Source organism: Larus michahellis, chromosome 1 (genome assembly GCF_964199755.1).
Source record: "Larus michahellis chromosome 1, bLarMic1.1, whole genome shotgun sequence".
In the NCBI taxonomy this organism is placed as follows: domain Eukaryota; kingdom Metazoa; phylum Chordata; class Aves; order Charadriiformes; family Laridae; genus Larus; species Larus michahellis.
The window spans coordinates 45,160,824-45,183,308 of NC_133896.1; the positions used below are offsets into that span (position 1 = coordinate 45,160,824).

General features: G+C 36.2%; 1 protein-coding gene across 3 annotated transcripts in view; it reads left to right on the forward strand.

Moving 5' to 3' along the window:
- Positions 1-22,485, forward strand: part of METTL25 (methyltransferase like 25) — a 62,444-nt gene that overhangs the window by 34,222 nt on the left and 5,737 nt on the right. For 2 of the 3 annotated variants that reach the window (XM_074574340.1, XM_074574356.1), the window contains exons 6-9: positions 5,026-5,120; positions 7,522-7,551; positions 8,676-8,749; positions 11,416-11,509. In XM_074574340.1, the coding sequence (XP_074430441.1) occupies positions 5,026-5,120; positions 7,522-7,551; positions 8,676-8,749; positions 11,416-11,509 (293 nt within the window). Of the gene's footprint in view, positions 1-5,025; positions 5,121-7,521; positions 7,552-8,675; positions 8,750-11,415; positions 11,510-18,048; positions 18,206-22,485 lie in introns of all 3 variants that reach the window. The other variant, XR_012585436.1, reaches the window with a different exon arrangement.

A 22,485-nucleotide genomic window follows, 5' to 3' on the forward strand; every position in this document is an offset into this window, starting at 1 on the left:
AGAGTTCTTAAATAAAATACAATGCGTAGAGTGGGAACTTCAGCCTGTGCACTGACAGCACGTTTCTGCCTTCTCTTTGCCACATGCTATTTACAATCTGATGAACTTCATTACTAGAAAATAAATTTCTTCTGTTATTGTTATGTATATACTAGAAAATCTTAAAATCTTAAAAGTAGAATAGAAAGATAAAGGACATTTCAAGAAAATCAGAATCCTCTACTTTATAGTACTTTGCCATTTTTCATAACTTATTTGTGTTACTTTGTTTTTAAAGAGCAGATGAAGAATTTCAAAATAGACATTATAATAATCTAAACTGTGTCAGAAAAGTGAAGCAAAGCCCTGATTATTATTTTTTTCATAAATTCTCCATTAACCATTGGGATAGGCATTGTTTCGTGGCAAAATTTGGATTGTTTCTGTCAGGATGAGTTTAACAAATACTGTTCAATACATTATCTCAATAAAACTAGCTCTTCCAGAAGAAAGAGCGGAAAACATAACAAATTAGTTGTTATAATGGGAACTGCAGTTCTGAACAGTTGGGAATTGCAAGAAAGTAAAAAGATGAGAAGCATAAATGCAAATACATTTTCATTAAATGTTAGCACAGGAAGATAAACGAGAAACTTCAAGATCCCATGGAAGCCTAGTTGAGCTCATTTGTCTAGTAACAGTAAAACCTATTGGTCCTGTTGTTTCATAGAAACTATATAGTGCTGTAAAGCTGTGTGAAGTAAGTTTTAAATGTTAACACACTAGAAATTGTAGTATCTTACTTGGAGTTGAAGAACTATGTAAGACCTAATATTAAAGAGAGTGGAGAAACTTGTCCCATTCTCTTGAACTTCCTTGGAAACCTCTATGCACATACAGAAGGATTAGCCAGTGAAATCCTTTCATCTTACTTCTACTGCCAGATATTTTTTTCTATAACTACCAAAAAAGGAAGTATAAATAGAAAACATTCATTCTTCTTTATTTTGGAAATTCTGTTTCCTAGCTACACTTAATTGTTTTGTTAGTTAATCAACTCTTAAAAAATTTCTTTGAAACAGGGCTGAGCCAGTAAGTCTTAATGGATCTGTGAATAGGATGGTAACAACAATAGGGCTTGCCTGAAGCCTTGTTGTAATTTTTCTTTTTTACTACTCAGTACAATGTTTTCTGTGTACCAGATGTCTGTATGTATTGCCATTTTTTTCATTTGGAAGTTAAACAGAAAGGGAGAAAATCCTTTACAAAGTTCAAAATAGTACAGGTGCTCCAAATGGTATAGGCCACTGCTATTGTAGTATTACAAACAATACACAAAATGGGAGAGTGCTGAAGTCCAATTCCCCTACAAAACTTAAGAGCAGTTTAATGAAGGTCTTACAAAAAGGTCTAAATAATTAGAGGGCAGGAAATGACGTCTGACTTCCAAGACTAAGTTAAGAAATAAGAAATTAATTCTAACAAAATATTAAAAACCACTAGTAGTATTGGGTTCCCAGAAGAAGCAGAAAGGTAATCTGACATACTTTATAAAAAATTTATTCTTGTTTGGTTGATGATAAAGTACGACACTTTACATTTACTCAAATTTAAAATGTTTTACCAGAACAGACCTGAGGCTTTGTATTCTCCTTTGCTAGACAGCACTGAGTGAAAAATTCTATGAATATTTTTCAGTTGTGGCTGGCATCTGGATGTATTTGCACTTGTTTCCCAAAGTGTTAATCTCCTCCAGAGAATTTCAAGTATATAATAAACTGAAGTCAAGACAGCTTCTGCATACAGCATTTCTGCCTGTTAGAGGAGTGGGAAATTAGCCGCTGAAGTTAGTCAGTTAGTCATGAGATGTCCCTGTGGTCACAAGAAGAGTTAGTAAATCTGTTGAGGAATTACTTAAAGTATGCACATACGTAAAAGGATTCTCCCGCCTGTGTTTTCAGACCCACAAAGTTCCTTCTTTGAAAAAGGAAACTTCCTTCCAATGAAAAAAATTGTAATGGAAAAGCAGGGGTGAAAATTTGGAAAGTTCCTACTAAAATCCTTTTCTATGAGAGGAGATATTTTGGCTATCAGAAAAATGTTCATTAATGTCAAAAAAGAACAGTAAGGACAGGATTAGTTTGTTTGAACTCTTGTTTAACTCTTCCATGAAACTATGACTGTTACTAAACTCAGTCAGAGGGAAATAATAGGAATTAGTTCTGTGGCTAATGGCTGGAGTTGTGCTTTTCTGTTTTATTCAGCATTGTATGTTTCTGTGTAATATGTACTTTGTCTTACCCTGCTATGTGTAACTGGGTGATTTTGATGAGAATGTTTCCTCATTCAATCAGATGTATCCAATTTTTGGGGACACTGAAAAATAACAGCAAGTATCTTCAAACTACTTTAACCAATATTTTGACTGTGTAGGTTTCCAAAGAAACATCCTGTTCCACAAAGCTGAACTAGGATACAATTTTTCATGATGCTGCATTAACTCTATTATGTTTCCTATATTTTATCTATTATCTTTCTTTGTTCTCTTCCTCGACATTAAAATTATATTGCAGTTTATAGATTTTGTTCTAGAACATAACAGAATTACTATTTTTTGCAAGGATTTATTTTGGTGCAATATTTGCAGCAATTCGTTTTATATAATGTGTGATCTCATCTTTTTAAGAGGTTAGCTTAGAGGTAAAGTAATCACTATTTAACTGATAGGTTCTAGGATTATACCCCTGCATGGCTTCAGTTCAGCTCATCAAATGATTACCTAGAATTTCCCATTTTGTTAACTTCTCATAGGAAGGAGAATTCTGTCTGATTGGCTCCTCTATATTCAATTATAACGTAATTGCTTCATGCACTGTTGAACGCTTGTGCTGCTTGCTGTGAAATCTTCCATAGAATACTCATACTAAAAATGTTGCTTGAATCTTTTTGGAGATTTATATAATTTAGAATAGCTGCTGTGTTGTCCGATAGGAGCACAATATGTTAATTAGTGAGCTATATCTAAAAATAGTTGCAGGCATTAACAGAATTTCCAGGGTTTTAAAATGTAGTTGATAAATATATGAACCGTATGGCAATATATTAATCCTACAATTTATTTATTTTTTTAAGTCAACAGTGTGCTTGAGAGTGGACTGGATATGGAAAAATAAATAGAACTCAAGGCAATATTGTAGATATGCGGTCAACTTTGGATATACACAAAAAATTCTAAGCTAGAGCATAAGTTTTCCTCCCTTTTTGTCCTCCTTTACAGTTTTGATAATTTAAATGAAGATGGTGCTGTGCCTGATTATCTTTTTCAAAGGTGTCATAAATTCTTCAGAATTATGCATGAGTATAGTGCACTAATATTGAGATTGTAGCTCAGTGGGTAGCAGCTTTAACTTGCATGGATGATTAGTTTGCCTAGAGGACAAGGTGTAAATTAGAAGGGATAACCTGAAAAAATCAATGATTTAATCTTTCTAACTCAGTTTGCAAATTTTTATTTTGAAATATTTTAACATATGTATTAGAAAGACTTATTAATATGAATCATACAATAGGAATCATGGCAGTCATTGTTTCCTTTGCAGATAATATATTTCGTAAGTTCTTACTACCATCCCTGTAGTAGAAATACTCAGTTTTATTCCATGTACTCAATAATTACACTTGAAGCTAATTAATGTTTTATATCTTGTCATGAGGCACTTACAAATTCTTAGTACAATCGTAGTGCTGAAACCAGTTGCAATCTGGTTTGTCAGATTTCATCTTTATATCTAAAGGAATTTTCTTTCTCCTTCTGCTAATTACCCAGACAGAATTAAAATCCTATTCTTCAATCATGGTCCCCAAACCAGTATTCATCCCCTAAGAGCCTCTGACATTTCTCAGGGCTAAAAGGAGAGCAAAATGTGAGGTTGCCTGCAGAAGATTACCTGCTTGCTGTTACTCTCTAGAGATCAGCAAAGACTGTGGGCTACTGCTAGAAAACTGAGGGCTTTCGCTGTGGGGAGGAGGGTTGGATCATTTATAGTTTCTTATTTCCTTTTTCTTTGCTTAACTTTCACAAAATGAATTCTACTTACATGTATGTATCTCAGACTTCTGGTAAATTTGAAGAGTCGTGTTTCTGCTGTCCTTTTTTTAACCCCGTTACATTGATTTATCTTTAAATATGCCCAAGTCATCTTTCTATGCTAAAAAGCAAGGATCCTAGCCAATTTGCTTTTTTTTTTTAAAGAAAGTAGTAATTCTTATTCAGCGTTCCAAAAAATCAGCTGACAAATGCACTAATGAAAATCCAAAACGTAGAGTTCGTCTACATTTAAAACTGTGTATTATGAACATCTATAAAGTAATCCCTGTACTTTAGTTTTCCCGCATTTGCATGAGTGTTAAACATGAAGAATTGTGTTGTTATTCAAAATATTAATGATAGTGAAACAAACTGAGCACAGATTGTGATGCAAATACTTCTTGGTGTTATGAAGAAACAGCAAGAGCCTTTGCAGCTGCTCTCTTCTGGAAAACAAACATTCTGCCTCGCAGCAAAGCACGGGCCTTCAGAACTGAAATAAACAAATACACATTGTTCTGTGTGATGTTAAATAGATGTTTATGATAGAAGAAGAACCCAATGGGATGCGGTACTGAAGTCCTGCTACAGTGAACGACTGTCTGGCTTACATCTTGTGACTAATGGCATGGCATGGGGTGCCATGAGTATCTGCAGAATCTTCTCTTGTCCCTTGGATTGTTTTTTCAGTGGATTTTCGTAAAAGACACTCACTTAAAATTGTTTTGGAAAATGTGAAATTATCAGAAATTCGACATAAACCAAAAACATCTGTTATGAGGAAAATACGTTTTTTTATAACACTACCACAGCTTTTGGTACTGGACTAGAACACTTAACCATTTCTGCTACCATTAACTACTGTTCATCTTGCTCAATACATTGTGTATTCTGTAAGTAAGAGAAAAATAGCCCATGAAAGCTGTGCCTATTTTTTTTTTTTTTTATCCATTTTGCAGATTCCCCAGAGGAAGTGTGGGGTTTTCCCATGAGTCAGTACTTGAAGGACAAGGGCTGGTGCTGTGGTCGCAATGCTAGAATGTCAGCATGCTTGGTATGAATCCCCTTCTTTTCTTTTTCCTACTGAGAGCTTTATCCAGATGTTACAGGATTCATTGTTTTTGGCTTCTAATCCTAGAGCCATGACTTTAATCCAAGACTCTACAGAATAACATCATTAATGTTGTAAGCATGATGAATTATATCTAAAAAAAATAGTATTGACCTTCCAGCTTTATATATTTTATACTTGCTGAAGGCATGAAAAAATGAGTATTGACAGAAATGTATTTTAAGAGTGGACAGAAAGGCCAAACCTTTGTTGAAACCTAAACAAGGTAACCCCTCCGGGTAATAGTTCTTGGCCAAGGACTTAGCGGGGAACAAGGTAATTGTAGAAGGATTGCAATCAGTAACTCCCCCAACACCCACATGATTCATAATATTGAATGTTCTGACTGTTTAAAACCTAAACAAACCTGCCATTCCAAAAACTAGAAGAGCTCTAAAATCCATGTGGCTTAAGAGACTGGAAACATCTTTTTAACATTGCACCGAGAGATTAAGTGCTTTTAAAGACCTAACCTCATCAAGACGGGATGATGAACTGTTGTCTAATTTGAAAAAACAGATAGGTACTGAAAATTTCAACCACTGTTTCAGCTAGAAGACCACTATTCCTTTCCTCTATTAATTTTTAATTTCTGGTATCAGGATGAATCACATCAGGTTCTGGCTAGCCTCTGCTGCTAGCTCTGTACCTCCATTACAGAGAACAGCATAGGCTAAAGACTCAGTATAGGCTAATGTATCAAGGTTATGTAAACTTGAACTAACGTGATAACTAAATGGTATCAGGAGAAAGTATAGGAGGACAGTCATTTAGTATTCATAAGGCTTAAATGTGTTACCCTTGGCAAGGTATGAGAAAAAAATTGTGCATTTTGGAGATGTTGCAGTAAAACTTACCACAAAAAGTGCTTTCCAAAAGGGATTTGCCTTTTTGCTTTTTCTTGTCAGTGTCATACAATACCAATTCTTCCTCAGCTGACACATTAGCTATTTCCTTTCCCATTCCATTTCTTTTGGAAAGAAAAAGGTTGGGCTGTTTTTCAACAATGGTAGGAAGATAAATTTTGTAAGTAAATGACCCCCAAGAGACAGTACTGATCGTGCCATATATATCTATTTTAGATTTCACAGAAATCAGAGAAATTTGGCATTTAAAAACTTCTTTTGTTTAAGCATTCACGAAAGGCAAAGAGTTCTCCCGTGTCTCTAGATATTTCTACTGTTATTATGGTAATGGCTGGCTAGGAGAAACTGAGTGTACTGAGCAATGACACTCAGCATTATTGCTGCTGTTCATTATTACATGTTTCAAATTGGTTAAAGTGACAAGGGCTAAAGGTTCTGGATGGTAGTTTCAGTTCGAGACCCTTACAATACATGTTAGAACCCACATCCATCTTCTAAGCAGCAGCAGATACATGCCGGTATGACAGCTATAGCTTGTACAGCAGAAGTCAAACCTGATAGCTGGTCAAAGCCATGAATGGAGGAACTGCAACTACTTGGACTGTGTTTGAGGAACAGTCTGAAATACAAGATCAGTTCTAAAACTAGGAGAAGGAGATGTGGATGATTCAGAGACAAGCGGTCTTATTTACTGTAGTGGAGTTTGGGGACTAAAGGTGACAATGACCCATAAATGGTGAGGCATTTTTGGCTGTTATCTAATTTTTTTTAGTGTCAGATAATTTACTGAATTTTTGTCTTCATTTCTACTATGATCTTTAATACCCGGTAGAAATTTTTATAGGCACAGTATCTTTTCAACTGTGGAAAAATATTCCATGGTTCTAATTATTTGTCATTCCTTGTCACTATGGATCATAAAAATCAAGTACTCTCACACCTACCTCAGGATTTATGGTATGAAGAATCTAGTGAAAGATAGTGCACAGTGTGCACTCTCTGTGAAGTTTTTATTTTATTTAACTTTACATGCGGAAGTTCAATTTATCTGAATACTAGGGACTAAAAGTATTTAAAGACATTGTATATTGACCTAATATTTACTTTAAGAGAGTTGAATATGCAAAGTGAATAATTAGTATTTCAGTAGGAACAGACTCAAGAAAAATGCATTTCTTTTTAGCGCTTTCATAGAAAGTAATCCTCTTTTACAATACTAAGAAAAACAAGCAAATTTTGCATGCATCTGTTTCCATACAGCCAGTTGTCATTCCTTCTCCTATAAATAAAACAAAATAACAGGCGCGAGCTGATTATGAGTCCCTAAAGGTATTAACACTTTAAAGCATGCAAGCTCGTGTTATGTCACACCATTAATCGTTTAAAATGTCATCTCCTCTGACTTTTATACAATGTGTTTATAAAATGTTCTGATAAAGAATAAACATATCAGCAATTTAATTCCTTCACTCTTACAGGCTTTGGAGCGAGTTGCAGTTGGCCAAATGGTAAGTAATATTGTTTATTTTAGCCATTCTAAGATAAAACTTGGTTTTCCCCCTTGAATGCTCTTAATCTGTGACCTTTTATTGAACTTCTGCATTTCTGGAATCTAAAATACCAGCATACACTACATCAAATCCTGATAGATAGCATGTGTCATCATGCAATCACATTTTTATTGCTGTGATTGTACTTAGTGAATCTGTTTTCTTTTGACAATTTAGAGTCTGGAAAAAAAGCACAGCTTAAGATTTAAGGCATTTAACTACCCTTCCTAATGTTTTTTGCTATCTTTAAGCTAATATATAAATACAGTACAAATGTCCTGCTGATATCCCTGGTTTGGATCACTCTGTCCCAGTGTTTTGTCAACTAATGTTAAAAAAGAAATTGTTATGACAAAAGCTTGAACCTGTTAGAAACATCATCGTTATCATTTTTAATCCCTGTATTTTTTTTCCCTGTGCGTACTTTGGATTATTGTTGTGCAAGTTATCCTTTTAGGGATGGTGGACACCAACTGTGCAAATATTTAAAAGGCAAGGCTGAGAGACCTCTTCTTTCCATATATAAGCCTATTGACCCCAGTAGGCTTTTACTGTAAATGCATTTTGCTGTGAATTTTTAATTGGCAAGTATTAACGATTTTTATGCAAACAGATCTTTCATACACGAAGACACGAAGTTTTCAGTGTATTCTGGTTTTGTAAGCATAGTACTTTCGGCATGACATACAGTGTATGGGGATTCAACTAGGGAAATACTCCTTTTGTCTTTAAAGCAGTTTATTTAAATTGTTATATTTACTTTGTATAGTAGAATTTGGATCATGATCAGTACATTTTTGCTCTGTTCTTTTTCCCTCTGCCAACCTTTGAACTTTTACTTCAGAGTTTGGGTTTCTTTTTTTTTTTTTTTTCTTGCATTCATGGTTATGTTAGAATCTAACCCAAAAAAGTAATTTTAACTAGATGCAAGAACATTAGTAAATTGTCCTCTTAAACCTGTTATGACTGATTGTAAAGAATACAAGACAATAAGTAGTTAAGGAAGCCAATACTGGTTTTGTTACTCTGAATTTAATTTCAATGCCAATTTTAAATCCTTGCTGTTGTAAAATTTTTTGCAGCTGCCTACAGAATCATTGTTTTATCGAGCTGTTCTTCAGGTTATTATAGAAGAAATTTATGGTGTCACCAAAAGGTAGGAAGCTCAGAATTCACAGAATATGAACCAAAGCTCTGATTTTCTGCCACGTCTATTCTGTAGAGAAAGTATTTCTTAGAAAGCAGAAGGGCTTAAGAATCAGTCTCATCAGACTGTATATACATATTGGTATTAAAATGAACGATAGATTTGTTCATCCTAAATCCACATCACAAATGCATTGCGCTTCCTTTACTGAAGGGGTGGGTCCTCTGAAATGGGTCCTCTTTGGTACTGGATACTTGGGTAAAACACATCTTCACAAGAGAACCGATTGCAAAAGGAAGGAAGATTTAGACTAGATATAAGGAAATTTTATATGATGAGGGTGGTGAAACACTGGAACAGGTTGCCTAGAGAGATGGTAGATGCGCCATCCCTGGAAACTTTCAAGGTGAGGTTGGATGGGGCTCTGGGCAACCTGATCTAGTTGAACGTGTCCCTCCTTGTTGCAGGGGAGGTTCAACTAGATGACCTTTAAAGGTCTTTTCCAACCCAAACTATTCTATGATTCTATGAAAAAGTCAACCCAGTCCTGGGTTGCAGAGGTCCTGGCAGCTTTAATACTGCAGAAGACAAAAAGACATTTCCATTTGTCCTGAGAAAAACTGCTGAAAGCTCAATGGCCATCATGGCTGTAAAGAGCTACTTACTGCCTGTGCCTACGCCCTTGTAGGATGTGATTTGGAGAGCTGGTGCTGAGGACCTGACATCTGCACTATACTCCTTTTCTGGAGTTGTAGGTGGATTAGATTTTATCTAATTCTGTGGGATGTATGCCTGTTAGCATTTGGAGCACATCCAGAAGCACATCTTCCAGTTTAATTTAATTTGAAAATAACCAATTTTTTTGAGCTCTGATCCTATTCCACAGTGTGAACTAAGGCATGGGAGGTGGGCAAAATCAGAAAATTGACTTCAGTAGTATACTCCTGTTCTAAAATAAGTGCTAATGCAGATATCCCCAAATCTCTTTCTAAATGTAGAGCCAGACAGCTTACCTTTCAGAAGGTCAAACTCCTGAAAGAAGAAATTCTTGTTTACGTTAAAATTACATAAAATATAACACATAAAAGCATGGCTACTACATTGCAAAAAAAAAAAAAAAAAAAAAAAGACAAAGTGTGAGAGTGTGAGATACCTTGTTAAAGGTATCATAATTTGAAGGAATAATTAAGTAATTGTACTTCTGGAATAACCACAATGGCTACGCTGGAAAGACTACCCCCACACAAACACACCGTCATTGCTGTGGTGTGGAATATCCCTATGGCCCATTTGGGTCAGCTGTCCCGACCATGTCCCCCTGCACTTCTTGTGCACCCCCAGCCTACTCCCTGGGGGGCCGAGGCTGTGCAACCACTCTTTGTCAATAGCTGAAACATCGGTGTGTTCCCAGCACTGTTTTCGTCACAAATCCAAAGCACTCCCGGGGTTGCTGTGAAGTTGGCTCCATCCCAGCCAGACCCAGGCAATATCTTTCCCCCTGTAGCTTGTGATTAGGAGGGCAGGTGCCCGTCTTACAAAGAGGGACGTAACAGCATCATCGTGAACTGATTTTCAGATTGCATCAGCCTAAATGTTTAAATGCATCTGAACATTAAATATGACTACAGAAATTAATTCTTTCTTTAAAAATACATGTGGCTGTTGATTTTCCATGCGTGGGGATCCCTGCCAGCTAAACGGCGTTAGAACTGCCACTGAGCGAAGTCCCTCTGTTGACTTCAGTAGATGTCAATGCTCATCCTTACACAAGGAGAAAGGGGTTCACTAAGAATTAGAGAGGGGGGAAATTTTTAACAAATATATTTCTAGTTAGTATTTCACGGGGGGGGAAGTGTATTTCCTTTTAAGTAATTGAATACTCACAAACAGCTACTGGGGCTGGAAATGTAACTCCTGCACTGCACAGCTGGGAGAGGAATTACATTAAGACACAGTCAAGAAAGCGAATTCAGACTAACAAAAACTTTGCGTGTTGTCTCTCCAAGATATTTTAAACACAGAGAACAAATGTAAGTGGCCTGCTAGGATTCAGTCTTCCTATGTGTCTTTTAAATTTTCGTGCATTATTTTAACATGTTTTCTGAAAGAACCCACGTTTTTGGCTGGCTTCAAAAGTAGGCCATTGAGTTGTAAACAGGAGAAAATTCTGGCATCACTTAGTGAAATAAAAGTTGCGAGGATAAGAACACAAGGTAGCAAGCGAAAGTGAACTTTTACTCCAGCTTGGCATTTGCTCAGTTCAGTGGTTAATGGTAAATAAATTACAGCAGCATTCTAGTAAATTGTAGAAGCATTATAGAAGTATAGAGGGAAATACCTGTCAGTGGAAATAAGAATTTTGTCATTCATAGGGAAATAAAAATATTAGGAAGAAATTAAAAAGAAACCTTCAACTCTCCGATTTTTAGGTAAAATAATAACTGTTCTATAACCATAGTACAATTGTACGGCTGCTGTATCTAGAAATTTCTTGAAGTATTAGCTAGCTTGTTTTGTTTTAAGTAGAAGGGCAAAAAAGGAAAATTGTTACAAAATTGGCAGTAGTAGCTTATTTGTTTGTCCTGAATTAAAAATTTAATTAAAGTTAATTTAGCAGTGTGTAAATTTATGTTGTTGGATGTATAAAAGCCCGCATCTCAATGCTTTATTTGCAGTGATCGACACGTTGGAAAAACTTTCTCCAAATCATCCTCCTTCATAGATTATGTCAGAAAGTCTCTGAAAAAGCTGGAACTGGATGATTCAAAGGTGAGTCACTAAATAGAGACTGCATGAAATCTTTATATCCATGTAAGTTCTTGAAGTCAGCATCACAATGCAATGTATAAGCTGCTGAGTTGTTTTAGTTTGTATATTGCTGTAAAAATATAATGCATTCTCATTTTTATTAATAGTAATAGAGCAAATCCATTCTTATTTTATGTATTAAAAAAAAACCCAACCATATCCAAGTTGTGGTTTTTCACATTTTTTTCAAAATAGACCTCCATATATAAATTCTTTAAAAGATTTTGTTTTAAAATTACTTTACTCTAATCACTTTATATAAAACAAATCCTTTTTTGTGGTGCTCATGGTCAGAATTTTTTTAAGCCTTTCCAGTATTTCTGAAGTTAATCCTACAAATCTCCTTTGAGGCAAAAAAAATGTAATACATACTTTATTTTATACATGCTGTCATTTAGAGGTAAATAGACGTTTGAGATGCTGAGTGAAGCAGGCATGAAGAACTTCTTGCCTGTACTGATACTCTACAGCCTGATAAAAGTAACTCTTGCACCCTTTTAAATCTGGCTGAAATACTATCCTGTACAAACATGTTACTTTTTTGTCTGTACTTAAGTTTAAACTGAAAGTGATCCAAGAAAACACGAATAATGAATCACATAGTAAATGCTTTGACCCCTTTTTATTTTCATTTTTTCTGCAGCAATATTGTCTTGATCCCTTTGGACACCTTTTGAAACTGAAAAATGTAACATTATAGCAAGATAGGCAATTCCATCCATGCAGTGTGTTTCCCTTACAATATAGTTCCCAAAGTATTTCCAATTTATTTTAGTCTTTAGACAGTTTCCTTAAGTAGACTTTGAAGATCTTTGAAGGCTTAATACTATTTTTTTTATTTAAATTAATAAATGTTAAGGATAAATATCAAGATTTTTAAATAACTTTCCTAGATAGACAAAAAAAAATAAATAAAAAATTGAGATTTAAACTTATAAAAACTTCCAGAGATTTTTTTACATTCTTGAGTCTCTTGTCCTAGTACTACAACTGCTAAATTGGTCAACAGATGGCAACATAGCATTAGGCATGGAATATGACTGTGTGAAGGTCACAGCCACTCTCTGAGAACAGTTTGTGCGATGTTAGAGATTATTAGACTGATAATTAAAAAAAATTAGTACAAATCAAAAAAGTAGGAGTGGCAAGTACGTGAAATATTTAAGGTAAATGTTGTAGTAGTCTATGGTAAAGCAGTGCTTAAAATCTGTAGTCAAAATGTCAAATCACTTAAAATTTGCCAGGCACATCAAACCATGAACTAGGAGAAAAATGCAAACCCAAAAAACAAGTAAACACAAATGACATTGGAATCATGCTTTAAGAAAATAAGCATTAAGAAAAAGACTTATGCCTGAAGTTCACTGTCTTTTAAAAGGATTATATTTAATTCTCTTCGCAAATTGAGTTAGCTGTTTGCTTCTCTGTACAAAAAGGCACTAACATCATGCATTAACCCCAGCTGAAAGTAACTGCTAAAATGGTGTCTTCCTCAGTATGTCTGCAGTCATCCCAAAGCAATAGCGGGTTGTTTGTGCAATAATCAGTTTACTAAATCATTGATTAAACTTTGCTGGTAGCGAGTTATACTTTCTTTTCTGTAAAACCAGTAAGCATAGAAATTTTGTGTCAATATGTCTGATTTTAGACAGGCCGCCTTTTGCTAGAAAAGGTCTGAAGAAATGCAAGTTGCCCTGAGAGAAAGATGTCTGTCAACACTACTTCAAGCTGCACATGTTTGTGTGGTTGCTAAAGACCCGATTCAAGTAAATGCTCATTTTTGCTTATATTTCTCCTCATTTTTATGCACAGCTGGCCGCATACTGAAGACTGATTTTTATGCTGATCTAAACGGTATTATTTTTTATTTCCCAGCTATGTTGAAATTTGCAGCGGCACAAAACTGTGCTATTTTGATACTACTGAGAGGAAAGTTGTTACTGCTCCCTCAACAGTGGTTCTGACACTGCAGTTTTCATGGTGGAGTCAGCACTACGTCCACACAATATTGCAGAATGTGTTAAATTCCTCTCTTCAGAAAAAAAATACTTACATAGCTAAAAATGTGATGAAGCCTAAACATTTGCTCTCAAAGACAACAAAAACCAAAGGGAAATTTATGCAGAATTTGATTTTTAGCTCTGTTTTTAAAAATGAACAAAAGAGCAGCTGTACTGCATAGACCAAATGTCTACTCTGTCTCCGGCAGTGGCCAAAAACTGATGCCTTGGGAGGCATACAAGGCGAGAGGAAGCATATATGAAGGATTCTTCCAGAATAATCCGAAGTGTGTCTGTCATTCACAAAAAAAGGAGGCAATCAATGTCTTCATGCATAAATTTATTTAGGTGACGTTAAAAAAACAGCTAAAACTTAGTAACACTGTGTGAGAAAAAATTGTTTGCATACAAGTTTCTGTTTTACATGTGGAAAAATATTTTTTAAAAAACGTAAGTCAGAAAACTGCGAGTCTCAGGTCCTTTACTGTGCTTATGAGAACACTGAAGAGAGTTTAATCTCTGCATGATAATAAATGTACTGGGAAGTAGAGGGGTAGTGGTGCTAAGTTTTTAGGAGTCACTGCCGCGGTTTGGGAGCTTGGCGTGTATGATAAAGTCATGGATGGTTTTGATCACTGAGGCTGAATCTGGACTGTAGGACACAAATGTCCTTCCAAACTTGTGGTTCATGATGAGCATCACAGCTGCTTCCTTTATAGACACCAACGCCTCTGTTCCTGTTCAGGGGGTAGCACTGGTGCAATCCAGTCATTTTCCAGTCTGGAAATACGTGGAGGTAGGATAAAGAGTGCAAGTGCATAAGACACCTAACCTGCCTTGGTACTAATGTATGTAAGTGCGTGCCTTTTGCTAATTATAGAACTGATGAAGACTCTTATCAGGTATAAATATCCAATCAGTAAGTTAATTTTTGTTCTTGTTTTTCAGTAATCTGTACTGTTCTTTAATCCTACCAATTCTTCATGTGAACAAGCCCCTCTGTCTTTTAATTTTTGAAATAGATGTGAAGATCTTTGCTTATTTGAAATAAGAACCAGACTCTTTATGAAAAGATTGTCAATCAATCAGAAGTGAGACAAAATAGTAAAATAGTTTTTCTACAAAGAAAAAGCATTTATCAGTCCCCTTCATTGTTACAAGTTACTGTTCAGGGACTGAAGTTTCCTATTACCTTAGCCAAAATAATTTCCTCCATTGTGTTTCTTTTCAATGTGGAAGGACCTGTCAAGTCCAGGTTAAACACGGAGATGCAAATGAACTATTTTTCTTCTGACTTTGTTACTGGACTGTTCCTTTCACACATCTCTCCTCCTCAATAGTAAAGCTGAGACATACACCATGACTACTGAATGTCTGACAGAATATTCTCATTTCGTGAGGGCAGAGAGAGGTCTTTTAGTGTGAGCTTGATGCTTCACAGGTAAGGTTATATTGCTTCTAGCTCCAGAACTAATGGAATTGCTTTGTGGGCCATGGCTCCCTGCACGGGGCTTCAGTCATTGGTGTGGATGCACACCAAGGCAACATTTTATTCCTGGTTGTTTCCTTTGCTCACTCTGTTCCTATACATTCCACGTTGTATGGGCAGAGCATTCAGTGTCACGCAGATGGGAGAGAAATTCTTTCTATCAGAAGATTTCTTTCCCCTTTTATTCACTGTTTACCTAATTTAACACGACTGTGGGACTCTCACTTGAGAGAATGAAGCATTCATCCCTGTTCTTTCTGCTAGGGGAGCTGGCCACGCTTACATTTGTTAACCTTGCCTCTTTCAACCAGCGAGAGCAATCGCTCCTTCCTCTTCAGCAGAATGTGTTTCAGCTCTGTTTGTAGCCACCTTGCAGGTGGATTTAAAATGAAGCTTCTTTATTAATACACGTGGCTGTTGCTTAAGACCATAAGTGCTACAAACGGCACTGCCACAGCAAAATGTCCTTGCAAAAGCATTTATGTATTTCTAGAGTTTTTGAAGAAAAAACCACAAAACTTTCTTAAATTGCTTGGTGTGCTGGAGTTAGTGGGGTAGGTTAGCAAAAGGTCTTTCATAGTGTATGACTCTAAGGTAATTAAAAGGGGAAAGTGATTACAAGGTTAAAGCCTGGATGGATGTGTGTCTGGCAGAGCTGGGGATCCGTGACCCAGCTAGGAAACCATTTCTGCTAGTAAGTGAGAGCCTCAGCGGGTGGAGCTGTTTAACAAAGAGAAGTTGGCCAGGATTCATGTAAAGTGAAGTCTGGGAATAAGGGGAGAATGCTATTTAATGCCACGTCCGATTGCAGGAAGATATACGGGGCTGGAAACACTCCTGACACATCCGCAAAGAAAAGCTATTATTCACTTTGATTTCATCTCCTGCTATATTCACACTATAGTTACTGCTATGGGCTAATAGCATATAAGGTAGTTACTTTGTCTTAGTCAAAATACTTCGTAAATCACTTAACCCTTTCAGATGTAGACATATGCTGGGGAGCTACAATAGCAATTTCAAAGGTAGGGTCACCTCAAGCTTTCATGCACAAAGAGAAGTTTATGTGCCTGTCAGCGAGTGCATTGTTGCAGATTTACTTGGTTGTGTTTAACCAAGCTTCCAAGTCTCCTGTGACTGGTGTTTTTCAGTTTTGAACAGTCAAGTGTCTGCCCTTAACATGAAGCTGGTGGGGCTCTTCCCAAGAACAGTCATTTATTTCACTGGTGCCCCATCTAACAACCTGAGATGAGATCTGCAACAGCAAGCAGATGGTGAATGCTCAGTTTCCACCGTCGCCATTTGCTCTAACCCAGACTTCTTAAAAACAGCTGCTGCCCATTTGTCTTTTTCGGATCCTATGTTTCAGGTAGAGCATCCCAAAAAGATTTACAGCTGTCAGGTCTCAATGGGCCAGTCAGTAAAGGGCACTAGACCCATCTGTGACTGGAATTGTACCCATCACAGTGGCATTTACATTAATAACACAGTAAGAGAAATCCATGTCCAGTAAAAGGCTCATTTATCATCTAAAGTAATTTAAACAACTTTGATATTTGATATATTATCTCTATCAATGTTAGACTCAAAATATTTCAAAGCCTTGATGTAGCTATGGATCTAAATTTAGATATAAGCAATAACTTCATGTATATTCTGCAGAGGTTATGTATTTAGAAGTATATTTAATTAAATAAATGGGTTAGTGCTTTCTTTCTCTACGACAACCAAGACTTTTTTGTTTATTTATAATTAATATTGAATTAATAATTAATTTTATGTAATTTTGTCTTATTTTTATAAGAATTTCTGAAATAATTACACATCATTCATTTATAAAATAATCCTTTTCCTACAAGAATTATGCTTGCATTTTTTATATAATTAAATAAATCCAAAGCGATCTGAAATACATTGGGCTTGCTACTTCAGTTTTACTGGAATTTCTATATGGTTTTCATGTGCTACATTGGCTTTGTTTTGCAAACTCCAGAATATTTAATTTGGATGGTAAACCTGGTAGATAATACCGAAATGAAAATTTGTGTGAAAATATAATTTTTATTTTTTTCACTAATTAGTTATTTTTTGTCAGACTAAATTTGTTTTCTTTTGTCTTTGGATACTTTCTATATAGTTAGTGTGAATAGTTGATACATGTTTTGTGTAACAGTAGTTATTTTTTTAAAACAGTGACACTTTTTAAGAAAACACAGGAACATGCATATGTGACTTTTTCCTTTCATTTTGATGAAGTAAACAACTAACAATAACATTAGCATACATGTAAAGCCCAAAAACTAAGTAGCTGAGCTAAGTGATCTCTCGGTGCTATAACTATCAAGCAATAAATAAAGTCAAAAGCCTGAGTTTTGTAAGACAGTAATAAAATAACTGGTGCTGTTGGCTTTTTTAAAAATAAATTAAGGACATGTTAATTTTAAAAGTAACTGGTTTTACACTTGGAGCATATATATGTGATTGTATTACAAGCTACAGTGATTTATCACTGGTTTAGAACCGCATTTTTAATATATATTTCCTTTTTATAATTGCTCAGATGGCAGAATGAGCATGGTTTAAGGAGATGTCTTCTCTTATTTTAAGTTGAGGCAGTTATTCATGTTAGCTAAATCTATATTTAATATATTGGGCTCAGTCCTGAATAAATTTTCAGCAGACATAAATTATACTTGCTTGCATTTATTTACATAATAGTGGTCTTTTTAAAATTAATACAAAAATAGTTCCAATTTGCTGTGTTCAGATTCCTATAGTATTAGACGGAAATGCTTTAGTTAAAGCACTGCAAAGCCAAGAACTGAAAGACGCGACTTTCAAAGACTTCTCCTAAGATATTTAGATGTCCTGATCACATAAATGCTTTGCGAGAATGCAGTGGTAAATGCACCTTGCAAATAGTTTCACAGTGAGCGGCTGGGAAAATGTTTGGAAACACCACTTGATTTTCCTGGGATCCATCCCTAAGGTCGTATTTTCCCCCTTTCCAGACCAAACCAGGAACCTTCTTACAAGCCTTTAGAAGCTTTGTGGTCCTTTTGAGGAATGTGCAGGTGGAAGCCCTGTCCTCCCATGTTGACTCTCAGTCCTACCTGTGTCATGAGCTGTCCTGGTTTTAGTCCCTAATCGTGTTCTACTCATGTAATGGTGAGTAGGCTTTGAGGATATTCCTTCCCATGTCCACATCTGTGCTTCTTGTACAATACCATTTGCAAATTATCACGTATATTTCCTAGTTTGGTCCTACACCAGCTGTGCTTTGGATGTTCTGATGTTCTTCTGAATCATTGAACTTGAACACAACTATGTCAAAATACGTTGAGCAGAATGTTTTGCATGTTTTTTCATAATTTTAAACCATATAATTAAGAGACACACTGCTCTATACACATCATTGACAAGCAATGTTGTAATTAAATGAACAAGTGAGCCTGGGACAAGATAAAAAGCCTCTTTCCTCATGGAGCTTGTCAGGATAAGTTGCATTACAGTATTTAGGGAGCTGCATTTTTTTAAAAGGAGGTGTTTGGGCAGTTCCATCCTTCCTAGAAAATGCTTAATGAGGTTTCCGTGGCCATGTGAGAACATTCTGAAGTAATAGACTGATCTTTACTTTTTCGACTTTTAATATAGACTATATGTTTAAATTTTCGCAGGCAAAACTAGTTTTTCCTATGAATTTCTGATTTACTGACCTTACAAGATTTTGACCAAAGGAGCATGGGATTCTCTAAATCTATCCAAAAGGACTGGTTGAGTGAAGAATTTCTAAGTTTAAATTCAGCACCAATATGAACTTTTTAGCCAAATGGATTTCTTATTCTTCCTAGGCTCAAATGGCTGAATATATTATTCGTTTCTCATCTGTAATGTTTCTCATTTTCTGAAAATTGAGTCTTAACTACAGAATTACTAGTGGCAAATTCATAATTTAAGTTTTAGTGTGGTATGCTATTTGAGATACCAATGAACTAAACGAATTTCGTTTTCAAATAGCTTTATTGGAAGAATGCTAAGTGCCACCAGAATGTTTCCTGAGAACTTTGTGATGGTCCTCTTTTTTTCTTTTATTTCATTTCTGTCAGGTAAATTGCATTGCAAGAAGCTACTTTCTTGGAAGTGAAATATTATTAAGGTAGACGACACTGTTGCTACTATGAAAAAAGTATGACTGTCTCTTTTGCTATAACGAAACATTTAAGACACTTTCCCCTCTTCTTTGGCATTTATCAGTGTCTTTTAAAAACACCATTGCACTCTGTTCTGTTATGAAGCTAATAATATGCCCACCTTGACTAAATATGTTACAACCTTCACCTCTTTAATCCTCCCAAACCACAGTGCTTCTAGGAAGCCATCCAGGGGGGATACTGAAAGAGATAAAGATACATCTTTTAACTGGTGATGCAGTAAGATTGTGCCACCTATCCTGTGGGATCTGCACTGGATCTTTCTGAGCTTCTGTAGATCACATAATGCATCCTGTTTTCACGCTGGCCTGAAAATATTGATATAATGTGAACCAATGATGAATTGCTGTATGAGAAAAAATGCAGCCATCATTTTGGTCAGCGTTTCATACAGGGCTGTTTGAGGTTTACAATGACTTCTTTCAGTAAGACAGAAAAGATGACATTGGGTAAATGGAGATGATGGGCTTCTCTTAGCTTGCCGTAGAGTGTCCCTTGACTTGTAATATCTCCTCAGCAATGACTAGAGGAATATCATAAAATGCAGTTGGCAAATGAAGGGAAGTAAAAGGTAGAATATAATTGTGTGGCTGAATTTTACTGTTGTTTTAAAAAGTGTTGAAAAACACATACTTAAGGCTGGGGAACTGTCAGTAGTGGAATTGTGTAATACATTAAGACATGAACTAACCTGAATATATACAACTATATTGGGAACTAAAAATGAGAATTTTTGCAAAAATTGGTAAAGAGGGGGATTTTTAACCTGAGATTTGTTATAATCTTGATGTGTACCCTGCACAAATTCAGTGTTTGTATCTTTAAATGAGAGTGAATACCTCAAACTTTTCTGGTCTTTGCTTGGATTATTTCTAATTTTGATGCTTTTTATTGTGTATAGCCATTGGGCAAACATGGAGCCAGAGCCAAAACAATACTTGCTGCTTTCCAGGAATTCTAACATGGCAATTAACTGAGTCTAAACAGTCAAAAAATGAAGGCAGTAAATGAATTTACACACCTAATGCATTATACAATTGTTGGAGAGTTGACTTTCTCAACTGTTTTCTTGGACAGAAGGAATTTCAGGTCACAGATTTCCCGGTTCATTTGTTAGTTAGGGAAATACTAAATGAAGGCTCAGGTAGCACTTGTATTACAGCCCATAAAGTGTATGTGCGTAATGCTGTTTTCAAGTATAATTGTTTTTCAAACAGACAAAACACTATCCCAATTGCGGTAGCATAACATCTTAGTCTGACAAGGAATCTTAAGAGATGTGACTTTTATTTCAATTAGATATAAATAATATAGATTGCATTCATTTGAAATGGACTTTAAACAAAGTTGTAGGTAAACTTAAGTTCCTCAGTAATTTCATTGTCTGTTTTACAGTATTTTACACTGTATTGCATTACATTACATTATTTTTAACTACCTCAGTCATGGGAAAATCATAAAAAGTTGCGGTATGGTACGGTCTCCCAAGTGTTTTGAACTGATCTAAGACACTGCTCTGCTAAAAGGGTTGTCCTTACTTGCTTTCTTGTACTCATGCTGGCGTTCATGACAACGCTAGTACAAGAAGAGAGCGGAAACATGGAAATGTGCAGTCAGCGCAGGGGAAGGCAGTCCCTTGGAGGCAGCAAAGAGGAATTACATCTGTTTAAACAGGCTGTGGAACAGCATCCTTAGGCTCTGTCTCTCCTCCATAGGGCCCGTGCAGCGTTGGACAGTAAAAGACACTTTTGTTCAGTCACAATACTCTTAGTCTGGGGAAAGGCAGAACTCTGACAAAATACTCTCTGGAGAAATGTTAAGTGCGGTATCACTTGATTGTCACACACCTTGTCCCCGAATGTTCGCTTTTCAGCCGGCGTTTGTGGGATTGCAGCCTAACTTGGGTGTGCTCAGGCGTGTGGTACCTCACCCGCTCTCCGGGCTCTGTTGGCAGCCTCCTGGTGTTCACAACAGATGAGCCTGGCCTGTGGTATAGTTTTAGTGCCACCTCCAGCATGTGGGATAGCTATAGCTAACTCAATGGAGACCTTCCTACCCTCTAGTTCCTCTTGGTTGTTTCAGTTATTTGAGCGGCCAGACCAATCCACAAAGAAATTAGTTAGAAAGAAAGCATGCGCCACCATCACAGCGCAAAGGGAGGAGGTGCTTTTGTTCACAACCTGATAAAGACCAGGAAACATGGTAGCTAAATCAGCAAAGAAATACTGGCCAAAACCTCTCTGTATGTATTGAAGGTTACTTGAATATCAGTAGCATAAGCTAGATCTTTGAGTGCAGAATCATTATCAAGACAAGCATATGATATATGTATGTGGGTTTTTTCATGCGTTTTCACTCAGGCCATAAGTTCATAGTGTCACCATCTTAATGTAAGAAAAAAACTTCACTGCATGTATTTAAAGAATTTTTTTTGGATACACAAATGTGTGTCAACCCTCCACAGACACAGAGAACAGTTGCCTGGACAACTCCAGTGGCTAAATGGGGCTTGCTTTGCATGTGTTAGTGCAGTTCTGTACCTGAGAATGCAAACAATAATTTACTCCTACGTCACCTTGGAAGGACAGCTGGAGGTTGTGTTGGTACCTTTTAAGAACTGAAGCCAGGTGGCAAGCTGGTCCAGTTTCAGACAAAGCCAATGTTATCCGGTTTTTAGTCTTCCTCCAGTAAGTTGACCACCTGGCTAGCTACCACTTACCCTTTTCATGCCCTTTTCTATCAACACTTTCTCTCTTTTCCAGCTGGGCTGTTGCTTTCAATTGGTTCACTCACCAAACTTTTAACTGAGGCACAGTTTGGAATAGTACCTAATCTATCCGTGACAGCAGGATGCATTCAGTCGGAATGTGTAATGAGCAAGGAGGGAGTAGAAAAGCATTTGGGCTCAGTACTTGAGTATGTTAACATCCAAGAGATGTTTTTGACCTGGCTTTTTACTTGCCGAACATTTCACAACTTGTTTTCTTTTAATTTGAATGCTTCGTGTTGAAAAATGGAGAACATGAAGGACGCAAAAGCAGAATCGCATTTCTACAAACACAGATCTTTGCATTTTAATTCCAAATAGCCTGTAATTTCAAAAATCCGTTATACTAAAACCCTTTTAATTCACAGTTGAAATGAAAAGCTTATAGGGCAGAGGTTTGTTTTGTTTATCTCATAACTGATATGTTTTAGTTGGTTTGACTCTTTGGAGGGGAAGAAAATAAAAAAACA